Below are 24653 nucleotides of genomic sequence, written 5' to 3'. Positions count from 1 at the left end.
GACAGCAGACAGCCTGACGCAGGGCTTGAACCCATGAACCATGAGACCACGACCAGGGCTGAAGTCGGACACTTCACCGAGTCACCCAGGCCCCCCCCCCCACCACAAAAATGATTCTCAATTACAAAATTTAAATTATATTTTTATGCAAGCTGGAGAATCTCCCAGCCCCTGGAAGAGAAGTCACACGTCTGCCTGGCCAACTGCTCACTTTGGTACCTGCTCACCTCCAGGTAAACTTATTTGATGCTAATGATGTCAGTGTCTGGGGTTTGAATGTCTCACAAGTCAGTGTGATTAGAACGGGGAAGGTGTAATTGTCTGAGATCACGAACGTACATTGTTAAACTTCTGCTCCTTGTTACGAGAGAAACTGGGGAAAAGAGTTGGTATTGTGGAACCATAGACTTACTGCCCTCCTCCTTCGCTATGTCAGCCTCCCACTGTGCAGGTCCTGGGAAGGCAATTTACGGAACCATGTTTTTGTGTTTGGGGGGCTTTGGGGGATAAATCCCCTGAGGCATTAAGCAGCAAGGGCCTTTGATGCTTTTTTAGAGATATCACTCTGGAAGCCAGGATAGAAGGTTGGCAAGACTGGAAGCAGGGACTAGTTTGGAGGCTGCTATCGAAATCTAGCTGAGAAATGAGGGCTCGAACGAGGATAAGGATGGAGAGGAGGAAATGGGGAGACAGGAATTATCAGGAGAAAGTCTTGGGGCACAAGATTAGTAGGATTTGGGGGTCAGGGGGTGACGGAGGGGGACCCTAGGGTAACTTCTCAATGGATGGCCTCAGCAATGAGGTGGCTGCAGATCTCATTCAACGAGGCCAGCAATACAGGAGCCAAAAAAGGTTGTGTGCAGTGACTTTCCTAGGAAGGAAGGTCAAAAATGATCACTCTTGGGCAGAGCAAAGACCCCAGAGAAGGGATGTTTCCTAGCCTGGGGACCAAACTGCTCTTTGGAGGCCAGAAGGGCATGGGCCTTCTTGAACCTCCAGGCTGGAAAGAGGAGCCGTGTTTCAGGGAGGAGGCTCCCCCACCCCATGGTCTCAGGTAAAGGTAGGCTTGAGGGCTGGGAGCCCCACAGGGATGGCTCGTTTCCTACCTAGAAGGTGTCAGGTACCATGTCCCCAGCGCAAGAACATTCTGTCCTTGGGAAGGCCCCTAGAAACTTTCTCACTTCCACCTGTTTATAAGTTTATATTTTCCGGCACATACTTCTCTAGAGGATTAGAACTAACACCCTCCAAAGAAAAAGGACCTAGGAGCAGTATGCGGGTGTGAGAAGCTGGTGTTCCCTTGAAACCCAGGGTAGGGAGGAAAGGCCCCAGGGACAGAGCTGGTATTAGCCACATCTAAAGATGGGGCGGACAGTCTCTGTCTTGTCCTCAGAGTCCTCACAGAACCAGCTTAAACTCAGGTCTGGCCCTCTGGATGCAGAATTAGACCTGCTGGAGTTTTGGTTTCCTGTGGGACAGGAGGGACAATTACTCCAGCCTTCGAGAAATCTGCTGTCACTCTGCCAGAAACTGTCACCAGCCTACCTGGATACAGCCTGTTTCAGACTCATCTGGACTCCACTCCCCTTCCTGCTCCCAACCATGAGAGCATCCCGTAATAAAGCACTTGGCATATCTCCAGGGCACATCTTTGGCTGAGTCCCAGAAAACTGACAGCCATATTAGGAAGGGCCTAAAAGATGTCTGGGAAGTTGATGCCCACCAGGAGAGTAAAACCAAAGATGCCCGGGAGGATAAGTTGTAGCTCAGATTCCTTGGTCAGTCTCCCAGAAAATCCAGCCTCTCTACAGATACATCATCCAGAGTAAAATGATAGGCAGGAAGCTTCTGGAAGGTAACCTTATCCTAGTCCCTGCCCTCAAACAGAATGATTCCTGAATTCAGTTCTGGAGCTGGAGTTGAGACAAAGTTTACCTCTAGAACTCTTTCAGCAGTATCTGATGTTAGAATTTCGATTTGAATATTCCTTCCATCAGGCAGAAATACATCCAGAGCCGCTGTCTTGATCGTGATGCTAAATGTGTCCTGCGAGCAAAGGGAAAGCACAGTGAGCCCCCCCAAGTCCCTTCAATGGGGTACACGGAGCAGGAAAAGTCAGTAGCTTCCTCTACCTGGAACCTCAGGGCATACATTACCCAGAAACACACAGAGCTGACTGCAGAGATTTGGGGGATGGTGTTTTGATGGATGTGTTGGGGTGAGGAGGGGTGTGGAGGGGCCGAGACAAAGCAATGACATGCCGCTTGAATAATTTTCAAATAAACAACAAGGCATCCATTTTAGGAAAAAAAAAAAACTTTTGATAAAATCATCCACTTGACCCTGGGGAATCTCAGATTTTAATTTTCACTTTGAATATTTCCAGGTATCCCTAAAAGTCCCATAAAAGTCTTCTGAATGGAGGCGCCTGGGGGGCTCAGTTGGGTAAGCATCTGACTCTTGATTTCGGCTCAGGTCACGATCTCATGGTTTGTGGGTTTGAGCCTCGCATTGGGCTCTTCACTGACAGTGTGGAACCTGCTTGGAATTCTCTCTCTCCCCTCTCTCTCTGCCCCTCCCTTGCTCACTCACTCTGTCTCAAAATAAACAAATAAACTTTAAAAAAAATGTAAAAAAAAAAAGTCTTCTGAATGAAGAAGGATGTCACTATCAGGTGAGTAAGCATCCACCTGAGGGCCAGCACTCACAGCTCAGCCCTACTTTGCTAACATTTATGCATTCTGCAAGGGGATACCTATGTGCTAGAGACTACTGCAAATCAGGGGACCTGTGAAGCTCTTGGATGAAATGTTCTGGAATGTCAAGGACAGGCTAGAGACACTGGAAAGGCTTCAGAGTGGAGGAAAGTGTGAAGCTGGAGTTGATGTTCAGTGACCACAGAGCGGGGGACCCCAGGGGGAGGCACGGCCAGTGGCCGCTCAGCTGAGCCTCGCAGGGCAGTTGCATCTGGCAGAAGGCTGTTTTCAGCATCTCCCAAATGGGATGCTGTTGGTCCGCAGGACTGCCTCGTCTCTGGGAGGCTGATTCAGGTCAGAGCCTCTCTCATCCCAACTCTACAACAGGATTAAACCCGAATGCACCAACACATTCACTGTAGGCAAGGAGCTCACTTCTCTCCTAGGCATTGAGAATGGCAGTGGTTACATATTCTCCTGGGGAGAACGGAGACAAGAGTCACTCAAATCATTTTCTGTGTCCTAAGGCTACTACACAAGTCAGAATATTAGTAATACAGAGGGGTGGAGGGTAATCTCTTCTTAGTGCCAAGACAATGTGCACCCAGCCTAGGTTACCGCCTTCCTGGTACCAGGCGGGGAGAGAAGAACCAAAGGACCAATTGTAAGATTGTTTGCAGATCACAGAATTGGGCTCAGGCAAGCTGACCAAGTGGGGCCTTTCCCCTCAACAGGCAACACCTCCCTTTTCCTCACCCTCCCTACATCCACAGATAACATTTCAGGTTTTACAGGCTCCTGGGAGACTCAGCACAACTGCATTGCCCAGGTACCTCAGCCGGCCAGTTACATTAGCGACAGGCTCATTTTTCTTAATTTTGTTATCAAAGGGCAAGCTTTGTCTTTAAATTTTAACGACCCACCTGCCTCCCCCGCCCGCCGCCACCCGCCATGTGTTATAATTACTAAGTTTCTATGATTCTGAATCTAAACACTTTAGAAGAGGAAATCTGCTATTTTCCAAATTCAAAGGGTTGCCCCCCCCCCATGTTTATGAATATCTACACATTTAGGCAGCATGTATACATAGTATATCATTTATGAATAAATATGCATATATTTATTATGTACAAATATATTGATAACGCATGATACTCATAATTGTGCTCTGTGCCAACGGCTTCACATAGGGTAACTCATCTAACTCTCGTAGCAATGCCTTGAGACAGATACGCGTATTAATCCCCCTTCGTCAGATGAGTAAAAGTTCACGAAGGTTAAATAACTTGCCGGAGGACACATTGCTAGGGAATGGCAGAGGCAGGATTCCAGACCAGCTCCACGTGACTCTAGGCCTGGGATCTAAATAAGGGACCCAAGAATTCCCAACAATAGGCCTCCCATCCAGCACTGCAATGGCGTCCCCTGAATGCCTGTGCTGAGACCCTCACCTCCAGTGTGATGGGATGTGCAGAAGGGGCCTTTGGGAAGTGATTAGAGCTGGACGAGGTTGTGTCCCTCGTGATGGAACTACTGCCCTTTTGAGAAGGGACAGCAGAGGGCCTGTTCTCTTTCCATGTGTACACAAAGAGGACACAGATTTCTCATAGTTCCAGGAATTTCTATGAAGCCGCCCTGCATTTTATAATGTCCGATATAAATGGAATAACTCTAGCACTTTTTTGACTCTCAAAGTGTCCAAATTTGGAGAAGTTCATGACTACCATGTCGCCACCCTCTACACCAGCATGAGGTACCATGGTATGCTGCCTCCCTCCGCATGCAATAGGTTTCTGTCTGTGTGACAGGAATTTGTCACTTTTCAAACAGTCCTGTGGCTCCTCCCTGTCAGAACTGGGCTCTGAATCAGCAAACGCAGATCCTCTTACCAGGTTTTTCCTCCAAGAGTCTGGTGCCAGGACCGTCCGCTTCCCGGCATCCTTTGAGAATCACTCCAAGTTCTTCTACAAAATGTCAGAACCCCTGGTTTCCCTGCACCATAGCACAGGCCCTGAGCTCCCACACAACCTCAGGCCACACTTCCGTCACCTCTGCTTTCCAGGGGACCTTTGGAAGATTTCCCTAGTTCCCTTCTAGTCATGATAACTGATTGATGATGAAACACAGCAGGGTCCCCAAGACTCCATATTTAGCTGAGATACAGGTAGTCAGGGGTAAGGGGCTCCCCCAGAATAATTGCTGCAAACAGTCCCTTTCTAGGAATACCTTTGCTTAGATGTTGGTTCTTGTGTTCTGGGGCCTATAATCACAAACATCCCTTACCTCAGGGGAAAAACACTCACAAAATGAATGAAAAGAATTTTATTGCTTTTTGGTAAGATTCTAAAGGAAAGCCTAGCATTAATTTTTCAACGTTTATTTATTTTTGGGACAGAGAGAGACAGAGCATGAACGGGGGAGGGGCAGAGAGAGAGGGAGACACAGAATCGGAAACAGGCTCCAGGCCCTGAGCCATCAGCCCAGAGCCTGACGCGGGGCTCGAACTCACGGACCGCGAGATCGTGACCTGGCTGAAGTCGGACGCTTAACCGACTGCGCCACCCAGGCGCCCCTAATTTTTATTACCACAGTGCAACTCCCAACTCAGGTAAACTGCAGACTGGTAAGATAGCTAAATTACATAAACAGCTAAAATGAAATAAATGCATACCTTTATTAAATTCCTCCACAAAAGTGAGAAAGATTGGATTGGGAGAGCAGGACAGATTATAGATGGCCCTGAAGTCAGACACTTGAGGATTTTATTAAAAAGGCAGGGTCGCCTGGGTGGCTCAGTCGGTTAAGCGGCCGACTTCAGCTCAGGTCACGATCTCGCCGTCCGTGAGTTCGAGCCCCGCGTCGGGCTCTGGGCTGATGGCTCAGAGCCTGGAGCCTGCTTCCGATTCTGTGTCTCCCTCTCTCTCTGACCCTCCCCCATTCACGCTCTGTCTCTCTCTGTCTCAAAAATAAATAAACATTAAAAAAAATTTTTTTTTTAAAGGCAAAAGGAAGGGGGCACCTGGGTGGCTAAGTCGGTTGAGCGTCCAACTTCGGCTCAGGTCGTGATCTCACAGTTCGTGAGTTTGAGCCCCACATCGGGCTCGCTGCTGTCAGCACAGAGCCTACTTCAGATCCTCTGTACCCCCCCAACCCCCCACCCATCCCCTGCTTGTGTTCTCTCTCTCTCAAAAATAAATAAACCTTTAAAAAAAAAAAAGGCAGAAGAAAGCAGAAGGACGGAAACGGAGTGATGGAAAGATTTTGTCTGGTAGTGTGGTGAAAATGGGCAGGGAGAGAGACTGGAGGGTAGGGGACACCCAGAGTTGGCCGCAGTAATCTGCTCACAGGTACCAAGGGACCTGGCTGGAGCATGTGAAGAAATGGCTTCCAAGCCCAGCTGCTACACCTGCCCCATGTGACCTTATGCAAACCTGGAGAGGCTATTTGCCCCCTGTATTCCTCATTCCTTCTGCTCTAAAATAAGGATGGTAACAGTGCCCACCTCGCAGGGCTGCGGTCAAGATTCAAGGAAGCAACATGTGGCAGTTGGAATGGCACTCGCTGCAAACACTCAAATGGCAGCTGTGTTGTTCTATTATTGTTAGAAGAAATGAGGAGGAAGTTACGTACCTTTGATTAAAAGTAGTGCCAATAGATAAGATATAAAGGATTCAAGAAAATACCCAGGAAGATATTTTAACATTCACATCGAAGCAAGGAAGGTCTGAGTTGGGTCAATTTTACATCTTACACAATCTCTTGACTCTATCTACTTTTCTTCTCCGCTGCCAGCCCCTTAGACCCAACTCACACCTCTTCTCCCTCGGCTCCTGTGATGGCCTCCTTGCTTCCATTCTTACCCTACCACAAAGCACTCGCCACATGGAGCCAGAGAGATATTTTAAAGTGCAAATCTAAAAATGTCCTTCCCTCGCATAAAACGCTCCAACGTCCTTGCGTCGTTCACAGAGGGCGGCTATGCTCACCACTATACGACCCACGCTGGCCTTACACCGCCCACAGGACACTCCAGGGAAAAACACAATTTCTCTCTACTCACACCGCTTCTGACACTATCTGGAGTTAGGACAGACCCCACAGGTTAAGGGCTCCGTGCCACAAGACTTCCTCTCCCCGATTTCAGGTGGCAGTCGCAAATCTAGGCCTCCCACACTTTTGACCAACTGGCTAGAAATCAGGAGTGCCCACAACACCCTCCTCAGGATTGGTAGTTTTCTAGAATGGCTCACAGAACGCAGGAAAGCTCCTTTCACCTACTATTGCCCACTTATTAGAAAGGAGACGACCCACAACCAGCCAAATGGAGGAGGTGCCTAGGGCAAGGTATGTGGAAAGGAGTTCAGAGCTTCCATGCCCTTTCCAGGCACACCGAGCATGTTCACCAGCTCCAAAGCTCTTTAAACCCCACAGTTTAGGGACTTTTATGGAGACTTTATCACATAGGCTTTATCACGTGTGATTATTAACTCAATTTCCCTGCACTTCTCCCCTGTAGACCAGGGGGTGGGGCTGGAAATCCCAACCCTGTAACTCTGCTGTCCACCAATCCCCATCTTGAAGCGACCTAGGAGCCCCCAGCCACCAGCCTTCTCATTAGCGCGCAACAAGACACAGTGATCTTTCCAGAGATTCGAGAGGCTTATAATATCGGAAGCTTTGTGTAAGGCACTCCGATTACCCCCAGCACTCAAGAAATTACAAAGGTTTTGGGACGCCTAGGTGGCTCAGTCGATTAAGCGTCTGACTCTTGATTTGGGCTCAGGTCATGATCTCACGGTTTGTGAGATCAAGCCCCACGTCAGGCTCTGTGCTGTCAGCACACTGGGAAGATGAATCCCCATAATATTTGGCTTTGAAAACCACAGGGGCCTAACCTCATGAGTTCTTGTCACCCGTGGGGCTTAACACTTGAAACTTTACAAATCAGCGGGCTTGGCTCTGGGGGAGCCAGAGGATGATGGAAACTAAATCCTGGCCCTTAAAGAAACAGCATAATATACTGCCCTGCTGAGATACAGCACAGAAGCAGCGTTTGAAAAACACCTGGGTGTACGGGAGAGAGATGTGTTTGTTAATCTTCGTGCCTGCGCTGGAGGGGCAGGGGTCTTTGGGAGACTTGTCCAAGAAACAAAGAGGCTGGCAGGCACCATTTCCCTTCCCTCTCCCCCAGCCAAGATACACGGACACCGGCAGGAATAAGCACAGCACAAATACTCTCCACCTCGCTTACTAGCAGCGTGCCTCCCCACATTCTCCTGCAGACCTGCCCCCTCCACCCTGACCTCCTCCTGAAGCAGACCAGCACAAACCTTTCTAACACTGTGCACCCCGTCCCCGTGTTCTCCTGTAGACTCACACTTTCCAGCACACTCTCAGTAGTCCATTCCAAGCGGCACACCAAGCATGGCAGTGTGCAACCACCCCTGACAAGGGTCGGCACCATCTCAATTTGAGCCCCTCCCCCCCCCAAGTTGCACTGCGGTCCCAGCAGCGCGATGGTGGCAGACAACGGGCCCTGACTGCAGATCCTGCCCACCAATGAAAGCTCTCAGGGGACAATCGCAGGGAGAATGCTCTGCAGTCTCGTGCCACCACAGCTCTGGCAAGTGCTTGGCCTGCGCCAACTGAAGCCCAAGGCGACCCCAGACTGGCCCAGTAACAACACAGAGATCAAACCCTGCCCACAACAGGCAAAGAGAGCCATTACAGACAACCGTACTGAAGGCTAACGTGGCTCAGCCACAACAGTAGGGTGCACATAACACACAAGAGATATCCCTGACGCACGAGGTTCAGGTGAACAGGGAACATTGCACTGCAGAGCACTACAGGCCCTCTTCTTCATAATGCCACTACTTTCGAGAGCAGACGTAGTTGACTTTCTGAACACACGGAAACAGGCCCCGAGAGTTCACACAATGAAGAGACAGAGGGAAATGTCCCGAATGAAACAGACAAGGACAAAATCACATCCAGAGAGCTAAAAGAAATAGAGGTAAGTAAAATGCCCTAGGACAGGTAAAGTATTACAAGCATTACAAGTAAAATGTATTACAAGTGAAACGGTAGGACCATTTAAAGTAATGGTCCTAAAGATACTCAATGGACTTGAGAAAAGCATGGAGGACCACAGTAAGACCCTTGACAAGGAGCGAGAAAATGTACAAAAGAACCAACTCAATAACTGAAATTAAAAATACTCTAGAGGAAATAAACAGTAGACTAGAGGAAGCAAAAGAATGGATCAGTGACCTGGAGGACAGAGTAATGGAAAGCAATCAAGCTGAACAGGAAAGAGAGAAAATATAATAAAAAATGAAAAAAGATTAAGGGAACTCAGCATATCATCAAGCATAATAACATTCGCATTATAGGGATCCCAGAAGGAGGAGAGAGTAAAAAGGGGCAGAAAAATTATTTGAAGAAATAATAGCTGAAAACTTCCCGAATATGGGGAAGGAAACAGACATCCAGATGCGGAGGCACAGAGAGCCCCCAACAAAAATCAACCCAAGGAGGTCCACACCAAGACACGTAGTAATTAAAATTAAAAAGTAGTGATAAAGAGAGAATTTTAAAGGCAGCCAGAGAAGAGAAGATAGTTACATAAAAGGGAAACCCCATAAGGCTCTCAGCTGATTTTTCAGCAGAAACTTTACAGGCCAGAAGGGAGTGGCATAATGTATTAGTGCTGAAATGGAAACATCTGCAACCAAGAATACTCTATCTAGCAAGGCTATCATTTAGAATAGAAGAAGAGAGAGTTTTTCAGACAAGCAAAAGTTAAAGGAACTCATGACCATTAAACCAGCCTGAAAAGAAATGTTAAAGGGGACTCTTTGAGTGGAAACAGAAGACCACAAGCAGAAATGATAAAACTAGGAAGCACAAAAGCAGTAAAATTAACTATATTTATAAAAATAAGTCAATGGATTCACAAACTAAAAGCATGTGAAATATGACACCATATACCTAAAATGTGGGAGACAGAGGAGTAACAATTTAGTGCTTTTAGAATGGGTTCAAACTTAAACAACCATTAATTTAACATAGACTGGTACATGTGTAAGATGTTATATAGGAACATAATGGTAACCACAATTTAAAATCTAGTAATAGGCAAAAAATAAAAAAAAAGGAGGCCAACTATATCACTAAAGAAGGTCAGTAAACTAGGAGAAACTAAGAGAAGAAAGAACAGAGAAGAACTACAAAAACAACCATAACACAAGTAACAAAATAGCAGTCAGTATATAGCTATCAATAATGACTTTGAATGTAAATGGATTAAATGCTCCAATCAAAAGACTCAGAATGATAGAATGGATAAAAAAAAACAAGACCCATCTATGCTGCCTATAAGAGACTCATTTCAGACCTAAAGACACGTACAGATTGAAAATGAAGGGACAGGGGCGCCTGGGTGGCTCAGTCGGTTGGGCAGCCGACTTCGGCTCAGGTCATGATCTCGCGGTCCGTGAGTTCGAGCCCCGCGTCAGGCTCTGTGCTGACGGCTCAGAGCCTGGAGCCTGTTTCGGATTCTGTGTCTCCTTCTCTCTGACCCTCCCCCGTTCATGCTCTGTCTCTCTCTGTCTCAAAAATAAATAAACGTTAAAAAAAATTAAAAAAAAAGAAAATGAAGGAACAGAGATACATTATCATGCAAATGGAAGTGAAAAGAGAGCTGGGGTAACAATACTTATACGAGACAAAACAAATTAAAACAAAGACTGTGACAAGAGACAAAGAAGGACACTACACAATCATAAAGAGAACAACAAGAAGATATAGCAAGTGTAAATACTTATGCCCCCAACATGAAAACACCCAAATACATGAAGTAGCTAATAACAAACATAAAGGAAGTAATTGATAGTAATACAATAATAGTAGAGGACTTTCATACCCTATTTACATGAATCGATAGGATTATGTAAACAGAAAATCAATAAGGAAACAGTGCCTTTGAATGACACATTGGATCCAATGGATCTAGCAGATATATTCAGAATATTCCATCCTAAAACAGCAGAATACACATTGTTTTCAAGTGCACATGGAACATTCTCTAGAATAGGTGACATGTTAGGCCACAAAAGAGGTCCCAACAAATTCAAAATGATCAAAGTCATACCATGCATCTTTTCCAACCACAATCCTGTGAAACTAGAAACCAACCACAAGAAAAAATCTGAAAAGAATACAAATACATGGAGACTAAATAACATGCTACTAAACAATGAGTGGTTCAACCAGGAAATCAAAGATGAAAACAAAAAAATACATGGAGACAAATGAAAATGAAAATTCAATAGTCCAAAATCTTTGGGATACAGAAAAAGCTGTTCTAAGAGGAAAGTTTATAGCCATACAGGTCTCCCTCAAGAAACAAGAAAAATCTCAATAAACAACCTAACCATTACACCTAACGGATCTAGAAAAAGAACAAAACCCAAAACCCAAAAGCAGTGGAAGAAAGGAAGTAATAAAGTTTACAGCAGAAATAAATGAAATGGAAACTCAAAAAAAAAATTTGATAGAAAAGATCAATGAAACCAGAAGCTGGTTCTTTCAAAGATCAATAAAATTGATAAATCTTTAGCCAGACTCAGAGAGAGAAGACAGACTCAAAATCAGAAATGAAATAGGGAAAATAACCAACATCACAGAAATACAAAGAATTATAAGAGAATAGTAGGAAAAATCATATGCCAACAAATTTGACAACCTAGAAGAAATAGATAAATTGCTAGAAACATATAACTTCCCAAAACTGAATCAGGAAGAAAGAAAATTTGAACAGACTGATTACCATTAATGAAACTGAATCAGTAAACAAACCAAGAAACAAAAAAAAGCCCTCCCCCAAACCAAAAATCCAGGACCAGATGACTTCATAGACAAATTCTGCCAAATAGTTAAAGAAGAGTTAATACCTATTCTTCTCAAACTAATCCAAAAAATAGAAGAGGAAGGAAAGCTTTCAACTTCATTCAATGAGGCCAGCATTACCCTGATACTAAAACCAGATAAAGACTCCACTAAAAAAGAAAACAATATCCCTGATGAACACAGAGGCAAAAAATCCTCAACAAAATATTAGCAAACCAAATTCAACAATACATTAAAAAAAATCATTCATCACAGTCAAGTGGAATTTATTCCTGGGATGCAAGGGTGGTTCAATATTAGCAAATCATCCAATGTGATACATTACATCAATAAGAGGATAAAAAAAATGATCGTTTCAACAGGTGCATAAAAGGCATTTGACAAAGTACAACACCCATGCATGATAAAAACTCTCAACAAAGTAGGTAGAGGAAACACACCTCAACGTAATAAAGACCACATAAGAAAAACCCATAGCAAACATCATACTCAATGGTGAAAAACTGAGAGCTTTTCCTCTAAGATCAGAAACAAAACAAGGATGTACACTATTGTTTAACATAGTACTGGAAGTCCTAGTTACAGCAATCACACAAGCGGAAGGAATAAAAGGCATCCAAATTGGTAAGGAAGAAGTAAAACTTTGACTATTTGTAGATGGCACATTGCTAAACAGAAGAAACCCAAAAGACTCCATGAAAAAACTACCAAAACTGACAAATTTTCAGCAAGGTCACAGGATACGAGATCAATATACAGAAATCCACTCTATTTCTATACGCTAATAATGAAGTAGCTGAAAGAGAAATGAAGAAAGCAGTTCCATTTACAATTGCACCAAAAAAATAACAAAATACCAAGGAATAAATTTAACCAAGGAGGTGAAAGACCTATATTCTGAAAACTATAAAACACTGATGAAAGAAGTTGAAGATGACACAAATGGAAAGATATTCCATGCTCATGTATTGAAAGAACAAATACTGTTAAAATGTCCATACTACCTAAAGCAATATACTGATTTAATGTAACCCCTATCAAAATACCGACAGCATTTTTCACAGAACTAGAACAAAAATCCTAAAATTTCTTTTTTTTCAACAATTTTTAAATGTTTATTTATTTTTGAGAGACAGAGCACGAGCAAGGGAGGGGCAGAGGGAGAGGGAGACCCAGAATCCAAAGCAGGGCTCCATCCAGGCTCTGAGCTGTCAGCACTGAGTCCAACGCGGGGCTCAAACTCATGAGCTGTGAGATCATGACCTGAGCCGAAGTTGGACGCTTAACAGACTGAGCCACCCAGGTGCCTCCAAAATCCTAAAATTTCTATGGAACCACAAAAGACCCCAAATAGCCAAAGCTATCCGGAGAAAGAAGAACAAAGCTGGAGATATCACTATTCCAGATTTCAAGATATACTATAAAGCTGTAGTAATCAAAACAGTACAATATTGGCCTCAAAACAGACACATAGATCAAAGGAATGTACTAAAGAGCCCAGAAAATAAAACCACAATTATACGGTCAATAATCTTTAACAAAAGAGGCAAGAATATGCAATGGAAAAAAGTCTCTTTAACAAATGGTTTTGGGAAAACTGGAAAGCTACATGTAAAAGAATGAAGTTGGACCACACACAAAAATAAACTCAAAATGGATTAAGGACCTAAATATGAGACCTGAAACCATAAAAATATACATATACACAAAATACACAAAAACGTCATTGGTATTTTGATAGGGATTACATTGAATCTATAGATTGCTTCAGATAGTATGGATATTTTAACAATTTATTTTCTTCCAGTACATGAGCATGGAATATCCTTGTATTTGTTTATGATGTCTTTAGTATCTTTCACCAGTGTTTTATAGTTTTCAGAGCACAGGTCTTTCACCTCCTTAGTTAAGTTTATTCCTAGGTATTTTATTACGTTTTGGTTCAAGGACCACCCGACTCTTTGCCATTGGTTAGAATCAGACACACTAGGGGTGCCTGGGTGGCTCAGTCAGTTGAGTGTCCGACTTCAGCTCAGGTCATGATCTCACGGTTCGTGAGTTCGAGCCCCGCGTCGGGCTCTGTGCTGACGGCCTGGAGCCTGCCTCAGATTCTCTGGAGCCTGCCTCAGAGCCTGGAGCCTGCTTAGGATTCTGTGTCTCCCTCTCTCTCTGCCCCACCCCACTTGTGCTCTCTGTCTCTGTCTCTGAAAAATAAATAAATGTTAGAATCAGACACACTGGTGGCCACTGGCCCACAATCTCCCTCCTTTTCTCCAACATGTTCTACCAGTTGCCTCAGCCAACAGGGTTCTGATTCACACTCTCCTTCAACTTCTCCACTTTCCCCAAGACTCTAACCACATTTACCTCCTTCCTCATTCCCACCGGTTGACCTCACCTTCTACAAGTCATAGAAGAAACATCAAGAGGGGGCTCACTCTACTTCTAATCACACACCTTGGACTGTGCCTGTAGTCATGCCCAGTGTCTCTCCTTGCCTCACATTCAGTGTGAGAGGTGTCCTTCCTCCGCTCAAGCCCAGTCTGTGTTGGGTCCTCCTTCCTTTAGTACTTGGTGCCATTCATTATTGAGGCCAACCCCACCCACTCCCATTTTCAAACTCCTTCTCTAGTGGTTACTCCCCACTAGCAGGCAAACCTAGTGGTTTGCCTCTTTGATCTTTTTTTTTTCTCATCATTATTTTTTCTCATCATTATTTTAGAGAGAGAGAGAATGTGAGTGGGGGAGAGGAGCAGAAGGAAAGAGAGAAAGAATATTAAGCAGGCTCCACACTCAGCACAGAGCCCAACTTGGCCTCTATCCCACAACTGTGGGATCATGACCTGAACCGAAATCAAGAGTTGGACATTCAACTGACTGGGCCACCGCCCGGGCACCCCATGTCCCTGTCATCTTAAACAGAAACACAGAGACTCTGGGTGGATCACCACCAAGAAAAAAAAAAGGGGGGGGGAGGGTTTCCCATGGGAGAAATATCTCTTTTCAGCACTTCCATGGGCTTTGAAAGAGTCATATGTTTAAAGAAAACTAAGTATTTTTTTTTCTTTTACATGATGCCATTTTAACTCCAGGAAAAATAAGAGTTTTCAAGAAAGTAAAAGTAATCATGAACATTACTTGTTCAGTAGTAAGAAATCTGTACATGTTATAGGGATCAAAATGCTAAGAATTTAATTTTTTTAAAGAGTTTCATAACAAAATTGGGGTGAAGGGAATGGAAGAAGGTGATATAAGAAAGCGGCAATCCTCACCCTTCATCACAGTCAGCAGATTATGTCTACAAGTTGAAGAACAAGAGAAAGTTAGAGATGTATCTCATTAACCCCCAGGTTTTTAAATACCTGAAGAAAAAACTAAAAGATTTGAAAGTCACCGCTTCTGAAGAGCAGGAGAAGCTTATGTTCTTCTAATCTGTTTTAGTGCCATTTTACTTTGGAAACCACAAGCACATTTTGCTTTGATTAAAGAAAAATGAACATGTTATGACAATATGGCAAAGAGGAGAAATGATGGCAGTAAGAAACCTTCATATTATGAGATACAAGCAAGTGCACAACAGGTGACACGTTTTAGATTCGGAGTGGTGACCAAGAGGAATTTGGCTCTCTTTGTGGTATTTGAATTTTGCCAGAACATATATAATTAATAAAATGTAAGAGCAATACAAAACCACAATCAGAGGGGGAAAGGCCAACTTCGTGGATTTGGGATGTAAAAAATAAAACCTTACCTAGGCTGTCATCTTGATCTAGGGTGGATCAGGAATCAAAATACACAGTTCATGCTGCAAAATCAAATGCACTTGTCTTTAAGAAACGTCGCAATCCTCTAATACCATGGGCTCCCTCAACATCCTTCAAAACCCATTCTAATTCTTTTCTTTTTTTTTTTTTTTAATTTTTTTTTCAATGTTTATTTATTTTTGGGACAGAGAGAGACAGAGCATGAACGGGGGAGGGGCAGAGAGAGAGGGAGACACAGAATCGGAAACAGGCTCCAGGCTCTGAGCCATCAGCCCAGAGCCTGACGCGGGGCTCGAACTCACGGACCGCGAGATTGTGACCTGGCTGAAGTCGGACGCTTAACTGACTGCGCCACCCAGGCGCCCCTCTAATTCTTTTCAAATTGAATTTAACAACTTGTGAATGTTTTGAATTTTTCCAAGAAGATCCATCAGTGTGTTTTATTGGTATTCTGCTCTGAGGCAGAAGAATGGTAACCATGGTCCTTATTCCTGAGGTTTCTTACCCAAGAAAATCCACATTGGGATTGCCAAGCTCTTACTTTCCATCACACTTAATAATGGGCTATAATCGTTGCACTGTAAGGGAAACATTCTTAAGAGGAAATGGGGGAAGAGTCACTTCCCCGGTCCCCCCGAACAAAGCCAGAGTGATCTAAACTTCCTGAGTAAGTTGCCCCTAACTTCCAAGGCACACAGCGCTACTCCAGATACCTTCTCTGTCTTCTTTTTCTCACACATGTTGTTCACACAAGGCCATAGAACACTGCAGTTTAAGAATCAGGAACATAGGGGCGCCTGGGTGGCGCAGTCGGTTAAGCGGCCGACTTCAGCCAGGTCACGATCTCGCGGTCCGTGAGTTCGAGCCCCGCGTCGGGCTCTGGGCTGATGGCTCAGAACCTGGAGCCTGTTTCCGATTCTGTGTCTCCCTCTCTCTCTGCCCCTCCCCCGTTCATGCTCTGTCTCTCTCTGTCCCAAAAATAAATAAACGTTGAAAAAAAAAATTTTAAAAAAAGAATCAGGAACATAAAAATGTCTTTAGTCTAAAGACTTCAATTTTGCCTTTTCAAAATTGCCTTGATCTCCAAGGTGACCACAGGGCAAAAACAGAAAACGGAGAAAGTCAGGGGAGTCCAGACACACAAAACAAGAAGGACATGGTTAGGGGCAGGGCTGGGCAGGCTACCGCCACTCTAGAAATTTCTCATAACACCAATAGAGCAGGGGCTTTGGATCCAGCTTCCCTGGGTTCAGATCCCAGCTCCTTCACTTCTGAGATATGTGCCCTTGGCCAAGTTAGCTAACCTGAAAAAGAGATACTAACAGCACCTCCTTCAGCAAGTTGTAGAGGATAAATGAGACAGTGCACATTAAGCACCAGGTCTTGCCCAGATTAAATCACTCTGTAGAGGGAAATCCCTCTTGTTTTTCCAGCCTGCATCTGATCATCCTTGATAAAGGCTCTCCTGAGAAGGGCGCCAGGAGGGTTGCATGCATTCATGTTTCGAATGTCGTGTGTCCTTGCCCAGAGACAGGAAGATGCTCTTGTACCTGCGGCATCCCGGAGAGCCAGGCCCAGGCGCATGCGATTGCCCAGCAATAACCACTTGGCAACTGCGGGCCAAGCACTTTCAGGAGCAGTGAAAATATGCAGGTGGGGTCTGTATAATATTGAGGCGGGCAAACTGCCTAATCCCTGCTCCTTGGGCTCTTTCAGTTTGGCACATCCACATATCACCGCTGCTCATTTCCAGTTCTCCCAGCTCCCATCCGCCCTCCAGTGGCGATCTTGCTGCAAGCTTGGTGGGCCGATTCTCTCCCGCGCTGACGGCATCTGTTCGCCACCAATAAATCGCTCTGGCCCTGAAACGCGGTCAGGGAAGGGTCTACTGGACGTTGGAGTAGACTCACCCCCAATACTAACTGGCTACCGCTTCCCTTTTGCTAATATCTGTCCTGAGTCTTGCAGGCCGCCAGATACTATGTGGTTTGTTGTTTTGGTAACTAATGGGAAGAAAAAGCTAAAGTATAATCTCATCTCCCTGCCCACCCCAGAAATCTTCCAATGCCAGCTTACATATCACTTTCTTTGGAAGACCTCCCGGACACGCACGCATCCTATGGCAGGGCCTTCCGGCCCTTTTCTCACACGGTCATGCATAGAGAATGATATTTGTCCTTCACACTGGGGTAAGTGAGCACAAAGCCACCGGCAGGGCCTGCAAATGCTGCACCAGGGCTAAGAAGGTAGAAATCTCAACACGGCCCCCACTCTCTTCTGGAGCCTGGCCCTGTATCATGGGCCATGTAGCACAGTGTGTGGTCCTATATCACAGTACTCATTACATTTAGCGACATGCCCAGTGACCTTTCTGTCTCCCCAACAAGACGGTAAACTCCGTGAGCTGGACTGGGTGCCATTCGCTGGTGTCTCCCCCACCTCTCGAGCGGTGTTGGCTCGTAGCGGGCACGCACTTCATATTTGTTCAACGTCTGAACAATAAAAGGGACAGCATAAAGCAGAACAGGGGCACCAGGAGCATAGAACCACCTGCCTGATTTAAATTTAGTTTCTTGGGGCACCTGGGTGGCTCAGTCGGCTAAGTGTCTGACCCTTGATTTCAGCTCGGGTCATGGTCTCACGGTTGGTGAGATCGAGCCCCACACGAGGCTCTGCGCTGACAGCACGGAGCCTGCTTGGGATTCTCTCTCTCTCCCTCTGTCTCTGCCCCTCCCTCCCCACCTCTCAAAAATAAATGCATAAATATCAAATTCTTTTTTAAAAAAAAACCTTAAAATCTTTGTCAAATCTTTAACCTCCTTTGTAAACATCTTTAGAAGCAAAGTGACCTCTGTTTTACCCTCCTTTTGGAGACAAACAGAAAACAACCAGAAGGAAAATCATCCTCGAAGACGTTGAAAATTGTCCCGAGCCTGAACTGCTTACTGGGTTTTCAAAGGGGCCGCCAAGTGCAGTGAAAGTCAGACCTGGTCCAGGAGGAGACAAGCAGAGGTAGGAAGGGGCCAGAGGACTCGAATCACACAGAAGCTATCTTAAAGCAGTTAATCACCAGAGACTAGCACATCTGGGAATACAACTCCGGGCCCCACTTGACCCTACCTAGTGGAAAGGGACACCAAAAAAAAAAAAAAAAAAAATGTTCAGACACATCATCTTTGCAGAAAGCAATCTCTCAGCATGGTTGGGAAGAGAAAAAAAGACATTGTTAATGACAGCAAATACTTCATAAGTGTTAAGGTTGCCACATGATATTTAAGTGCTTGAAGAGATATTTAAGGGGCGCCTGGGTGGCTCAGTCAGTTGAGCGTCCGACTTCAGCTCAGGTCATGATCTCACAGTTCATGAGTTTGAACCCCGTGTTGGGTTCTGTGCTGACAGCTCAGAATCTGGAGCCTGCTTCGGATTCTGTGTTTCCCTCTCTGTCTGCCCCTTCCCTGCTCTCTCTCAAAAATAAATAAATACATAAAAACAACAACAACAACAACAACAACAACAACAACAACAACCCTGAGCCATCTCACTCCTGAGCCTGTGCTCTTAACCACTAAGCCAGTCCTGAGGCTACCCGGTCAACAAGAGGGTTTAAAATGCTAGATCACAATATGTGGAAGTGTGGTTATGGCTTCACGGCTAGACACACTGCTCGAGCCCTCAGGCGGAACATTAGAGAAAGTGCTCAGAAACAAGAGGTAAGATCCAGAAGTACAACAGACAGAGTCAAAAGACTCAGCCGGAGCTCCTCCCTGAACACTATGTCAGCTGACTCACAAAGCACAGCCCCTTCTAAAGCTGACTGATTGCCTGAGAAGAAATAGCGAGGGACCTGGGCAAAACTCCCGCGGCAAAGGAGGGAGGGATCGGAACCAACTAAGAGTAAAAAATATATCCCCAAAACAATGCCACTGAGGAGATGAAAAGGATAGATGCATTAATAAAAATACACCTTCTCTAACTCAGAGAATGGATGAAAGCCTCAGAAAAAGAGATAAGATAACAAAAGGATATAAAAGCAACCTGGCAAAGTTGGTGGAAGAAACAGAAGAGAAAAATAAAGCCATTAGACAAGTGCAAATCTCATCAGAAGAAGCAAGGCATGGTAAAATACTAACAGAACTAAAATGGGGTAAAAATCTTGCACATCATCAGAAAAAAAGACACTCAAAACAAAGCTCCACAACACTGACAGTCCATGACAGTTTTTAAAAGGCACTGGAAGCAAAAACCATAACGTACACAAAAAAGAGGGCAGAAGTGAGGCCAAATGTACCTCTGTGTACTGACAAGGAATGATTTGCAAGATGTAGAATTAAAAAAAAAAATTCAGTAAGTGTGTAGAGTACGTGCTTATTTATAAAACAAAAAGGTTACGCATACATATGACTGCTTGTATGTGCACAAAAATGCGTAGAAAGAACGTATATTAAACTGTAAACAGGGGCGCCTGGGTGGCTCAGTTGGTTAAGAGACTGACTTGGGCTCAGGTCATGATCTCACAGTTCATGAGTTCAAGCCCCGCATCGGGCTCTGGGCTGACAGCTCGGGGCCTGGAGCCTGCTTCAGATTCTGGGTCTCCCTCTCTCTCTCTGCCTCTCCCCTGCTCATGCTCTGTCTCTCTTTCCTTCAAAAATAAATAAACATTAAAAAAATTAAAAAAAAAAAAAACAACCTGTAAACAGTTGTCTCTGAAGAGGGGTACTGAGGGTCTGTGGTGGGATCATGAACTCTTTTGTGCCATTCGAATTTTACCACCATCACCACCTCGACAACAAACTGTTCAAAGAAAAAGAAAGTGCATGTGTTTTAAGCCATCAAAAATATGTGAAAATCTACATGGTGACACAATGGGAGACGCCCAGATCATTTCTTGGGTTGAACGGACCAGTTACTATACCAACATGGTTGACCTACCGAGTAAATGAAATTTGCTCCCTTTTGGTTTTTTTTTGGTTTTTTTCTCCCAATTCCAATCAAAGTATCACTCCTCCCCTAGCTAGGGATCTAGTTCAGTAATATCATATTATCGTCATGACTTCATTCTTCTCAAAGATCTCCATTCAGTCAAGAACATACTTGCAGGCACAAAAATGTTCCCATATGTACGACTAGAACGAGGGGTGTGCTAACCAAACCTACTTGGCAAACTTCCAGCCTCTACAGGGCAAGTGGCCAGTGGTTCTTTAGGCCAACAAAGGAAATGGAGTTACTATATGTCATTCTGTTCAGACTGAATTTTCTCTGTGATCCATTCACAACAAAGTTAAGAGCAGAGGATATGCTGCGTTGATGTCTTCACTGTGGCACACTTGATCCCAGCCACAGAGGCAGGGTCCCAGAATTGTCACGGGGGCCCTTCATGATAAAAGGTTCTCTTCTCCATGGCCCGTTTTGAGAGGTACAATGCTTAGGCTACAGGATAAAAAGGTATCTGCTGAATTAAAATGAGTTCAAAAGTCAAGCAACCCACTCATTTTCCATCTAGAATCTAAACCGCGAAAAGAACAAAACAAGAACCATTCCCCAATGTCCCCCAGATGAGTGTATTTTACCCAATGTGGAGCTGCAGGCTGGAAATACACACATGGTAACCAAGAGACATGTTCTGTAGCAAAATAATGACCTTAGTAAAGAAGACCATGCTTACCAGCTGTATGAGTTTTAAAAAGTCAATGAAGACGTCACTTCTCAACATGTTTGGGTCCATGGTTACTGAAAAATACGGATGGTGAGCCAGGTTAGCCTGGGGCTCGGTTGACCTCTCTATTAAATTGCTCTGTCCTCTAGGGAGTCCTACAGGCCTTACCAGTACACCACCGCCTCCTTGGGCAGTGGAGCTAAGACCTCTCAAATACATGAAAATCCACAAAACTTGCCTTCTCCCAGCAGCCTTGATAGCAACATAAACCCTCCTATCAGTCCCAGGCACCTCACTTGATTCACACATGCCTGTATCGTTCAATATCCATTTTGCTGCCCTAGCAGGATGATGGTGAAGTTCATATGAAAAAGCAAAAAGATCTTTAAACCTGGACTGGGACTCCTGCTTTGGCAAGACATTTCTTAATCTGAAAATCTGAAGTCAACCAAGAAACCCTGGTTGAGAGGGCACGTCTCATAATGACAGGAGCTCTCAAGAGGTTACCCCCGCCGCCGCCCCAAAAGTGATTATAAGGCTGTCAGAGAGATTTAAAGTTTTCTATTCAAGAATGAAATCTTACCACTTGCAACAACGTGGATGGAACTAGAGGGTATTATGGTAAGCAAAATAAGTCAGTCAGAGAAAGACAAATACCCTATGATTTCACTCATATGTGGAATTTAAGAAACACAACAGATGAACATAGGGGAAGGGAAGAAAAAAATAAGATAAAAACAGAAAGCGAGGCAAACCATAAGAGACTCTTAAATACAGAGAACAGACTGAGGGTTGCTGATGGGGTGTTGGGTGGGGGGATGGGCTAAATGGGTGATGGGGCATTAAAGAGGGCACCAGTTGGGATGAGCACTGGGTGTTCTATGTAAGTGATCAATCACTACATACTAGTGATCAATCTAGTCCTGAAATCATTATTACAATCATTAATCCAACTAACTTGGATTTAAAAAAATAAGGGTGAAAACAAGTAATAAAGTTTTCTATTCTTTTATACCTATAAGAGTATTTACCCTCTTAGTTTTAAAGCTCGGATACCAATATTCAGGTGCTGTGGCCAGAACAGACACTTCCCCCTGAGAAGTTCAAATTCCTGCATGAGGTCGTTCCCAGACTGCTTCCTCATTTCTTAACCCTCCTTGCTGTAATGCTTCTCCTGGGCCCTGTGCTTTAGCTACACTTATCTATTTACTAACTCTGGGTCAGATGTCTTTCTCTTTTCTTTCCTTTTCTTTCTTTTCTTCTTTTATTGACGTTTCAAATGATTTCATCACATAACTTCTACCGGCATTTACAACTAGCACTGACTGAAGTCATTTTGAGTTGTACCTTTCCCAAACAATGTTCCATTTTTCAGAATAAAGTAACTAAAAGAAAATCATGAGAGACTTTTTACAAAACATATTCCCTCTTTTTTAAGGGAGGCAATTTTAGAGTGGGGGAAAAAAAGCCTTTGTCTTATTTTCTGGAATGTATGTGGTGTAAATGCAAATTAACATAATTGTTAGCATAGACTCTTGGAGATGGGGAAAGCTGTTGAAAAAAGTGTTCATCTAATTGGTATTTATTAAGAACCAGGTACACTGCTAAGCACTTTGTGTATTTTAGTTCCTTTAATCTTTACAACAAACTCTGGGGTAAATATTATCTCCATTTATCAGACAGAAGCTCAGGTCATACAGCTAATGAAGTACAAACCTAGGATTTGACTGTAGTTCTGACTCCAGAGCCCAAATCTTAGTCACATCACTGAGCTGCGTTGTCTCCTTGCTTTACCTTGCTAGAGGATACAGGAGTTATCCTGATGACAAATGGACAAAGGCCAGGCCTACAAAAGCAACCCCTTAGGCACTGTGATCATTTGTGAAAAGACCAGTGGTTCAAAAAGGATATTTCACTAAGACATTAGAAATCAAGCCAAGAGAGAATAAAAATTCAGTAGATATTACATTTTGAGTTTGAAAAAGCTTATTTACTGGGTCTAAAAGAGGTATATTCTCCATTACAAAAGACATATGGGAAATAGATGACCTCTAGAATTTTTATTTACTATCTTTAAAAAACTGTGTGCAGCCATGAGAAATAATGAAGTAAATCTATCATTTCTGACTTAGAATGACCTGTAAAATATAGATTTTAAGAGGGAAAAAACAACTTACAGAAGAAAAAAACATTTTTCCTTGTGCTGTGAAGGATATCAGTGGGATAATTGGTGTAGTTTGAAAAAGGTCTCTAGATTAGATAACATTAATTGCCTGATTTTGATAACTATACCGTGATTGTACAAGAGAATGTCCTTGACCTTAGGAAATACACACAGAAGTATTTAAGTGTAAAGTGGCTTGGGTATGTAACACAAGCATTAAAAAAAAAAATACACACACACACACACACACACACACACACACACACACACACACAGGAAATTGAGAGGATGATAAAGCAAATATGAAACGTTAACATTTGGGAAATCTGGGTGAAGAATATACAGAAATTCTTTGCATTATTTCTGCACCCTTTTTAGAAGTCAGAAATTCTTTCAGAATAAAGTTTATAAGAATCAATCACTGAAAAATGTATAGAATAAATTTCAATTTGTGTTTAACAGAGATATGCATACACACCAGTAAATACAAAAATTGTTTCTGAGGAATACATAAAGCGCTTGTAATGACGTTTACTTCTAGAAGCCTCGGGGTCTAGGCTGGAAGGGAACGCACTTTTCATTGTATACTCTTTGGACAGATTCTATTTTTAAAATATTTTGCATATATACTATTTCCCCTTTTAAAAGTCTTTTTTTTTTTTAAGTTTATTTATGTTGAGAGAGACAGAGAGAGCTCAGGGTGGGGGGCAAGGGCAGAGAGGGAGAGAGGGAGAATCCCAAACAGGCTCTGCACTGTCAGCACAGAGCCTGACACAAGGCTGGAACTCACGAAATTGTGGGATCATGACCTGAGCTTAACAGACTGAGCCACCCAGGCACCCCTCCTCTATTTCAGTCGAATCCAGGTAATATGTCTGTGACTTCTACAATCAAAGCCAACACATAACACCCGAGGGCAAATCTGAAAGTTATTTTTAAAACGAAATACAAAGGCTGTATTTTGTATGACTCCATTTATATACAATGTTCAGAAAAGGCAAATATATAAGACAGAAATTAGTATAGGGGGTGATAGAGGCAGGTGGGGGAGAGGAATACGGAGTGACTGATAATAGGTGTGAGGTTTATTTTGGGGGTGACAAAAATGTTCTCAAATTCGACCATGGTGGCTGGTTGTACAGTTTTGCAAATACGCTAAAAACCACTGAATTGTACACTTTCAATGGGTGAATTTATCTCAACAAATCTGTAAAAATAAAATCCAAATACATACCCTTCTGCAAATACTGTTCCAACTGGTCCCTTCTCTCATCAGCCATGGATGCGGTCATTGCGAGATAGTACTTTGGCGGAAAGGGTGGTAGGGAATTTCCAAAGATCCGCCTCAGCTGAAAGATCCAGAAAATACACACTTCAGGCCCACAGCCTCCAATGCAAGGTTGGTGAGACACCAAAGCCTCCTCTTACGGCAAGTCTCACTCGAGTACTTCGTTTATTTTTTA

The 24653-nt window shown here is 43.8% G+C and overlaps 1 protein-coding gene across 3 annotated transcripts in view; it reads right to left on the bottom strand.

Moving 5' to 3' along the window:
• SNX31 (sorting nexin 31) overlaps positions 1-24653 on the bottom strand; it is a 72937-nt gene that overhangs the window by 37356 nt on the left and 10928 nt on the right. For 2 of the 3 annotated variants that reach the window (XM_025922887.2, XM_086695297.1), the window contains exons 3-5: positions 24425-24539; positions 21036-21100; positions 1936-2046 (exon numbers count right to left, since the gene is read on the bottom strand). In XM_025922887.2, coding sequence (XP_025778672.2) covers positions 1936-2046; positions 21036-21100; positions 24425-24539 — 291 coding nt within the window. The remainder of the gene's footprint in view (positions 1-1935; positions 2047-21035; positions 21101-24424; positions 24540-24653) is intronic. The other variant, XM_086695298.1, reaches the window with a different exon arrangement.

This window comes from Puma concolor, chromosome F2 (genome assembly GCF_028749965.1).
Source record: "Puma concolor isolate L17-30 chromosome F2, mPumCon1.1.hap2, whole genome shotgun sequence".
Lineage (NCBI taxonomy): Eukaryota > Metazoa > Chordata > Mammalia > Carnivora > Felidae > Puma > Puma concolor.
The sequence above is the reverse complement of the archived record's forward strand: the minus strand, read 5'-3'. Positions and strand labels throughout refer to the sequence as shown.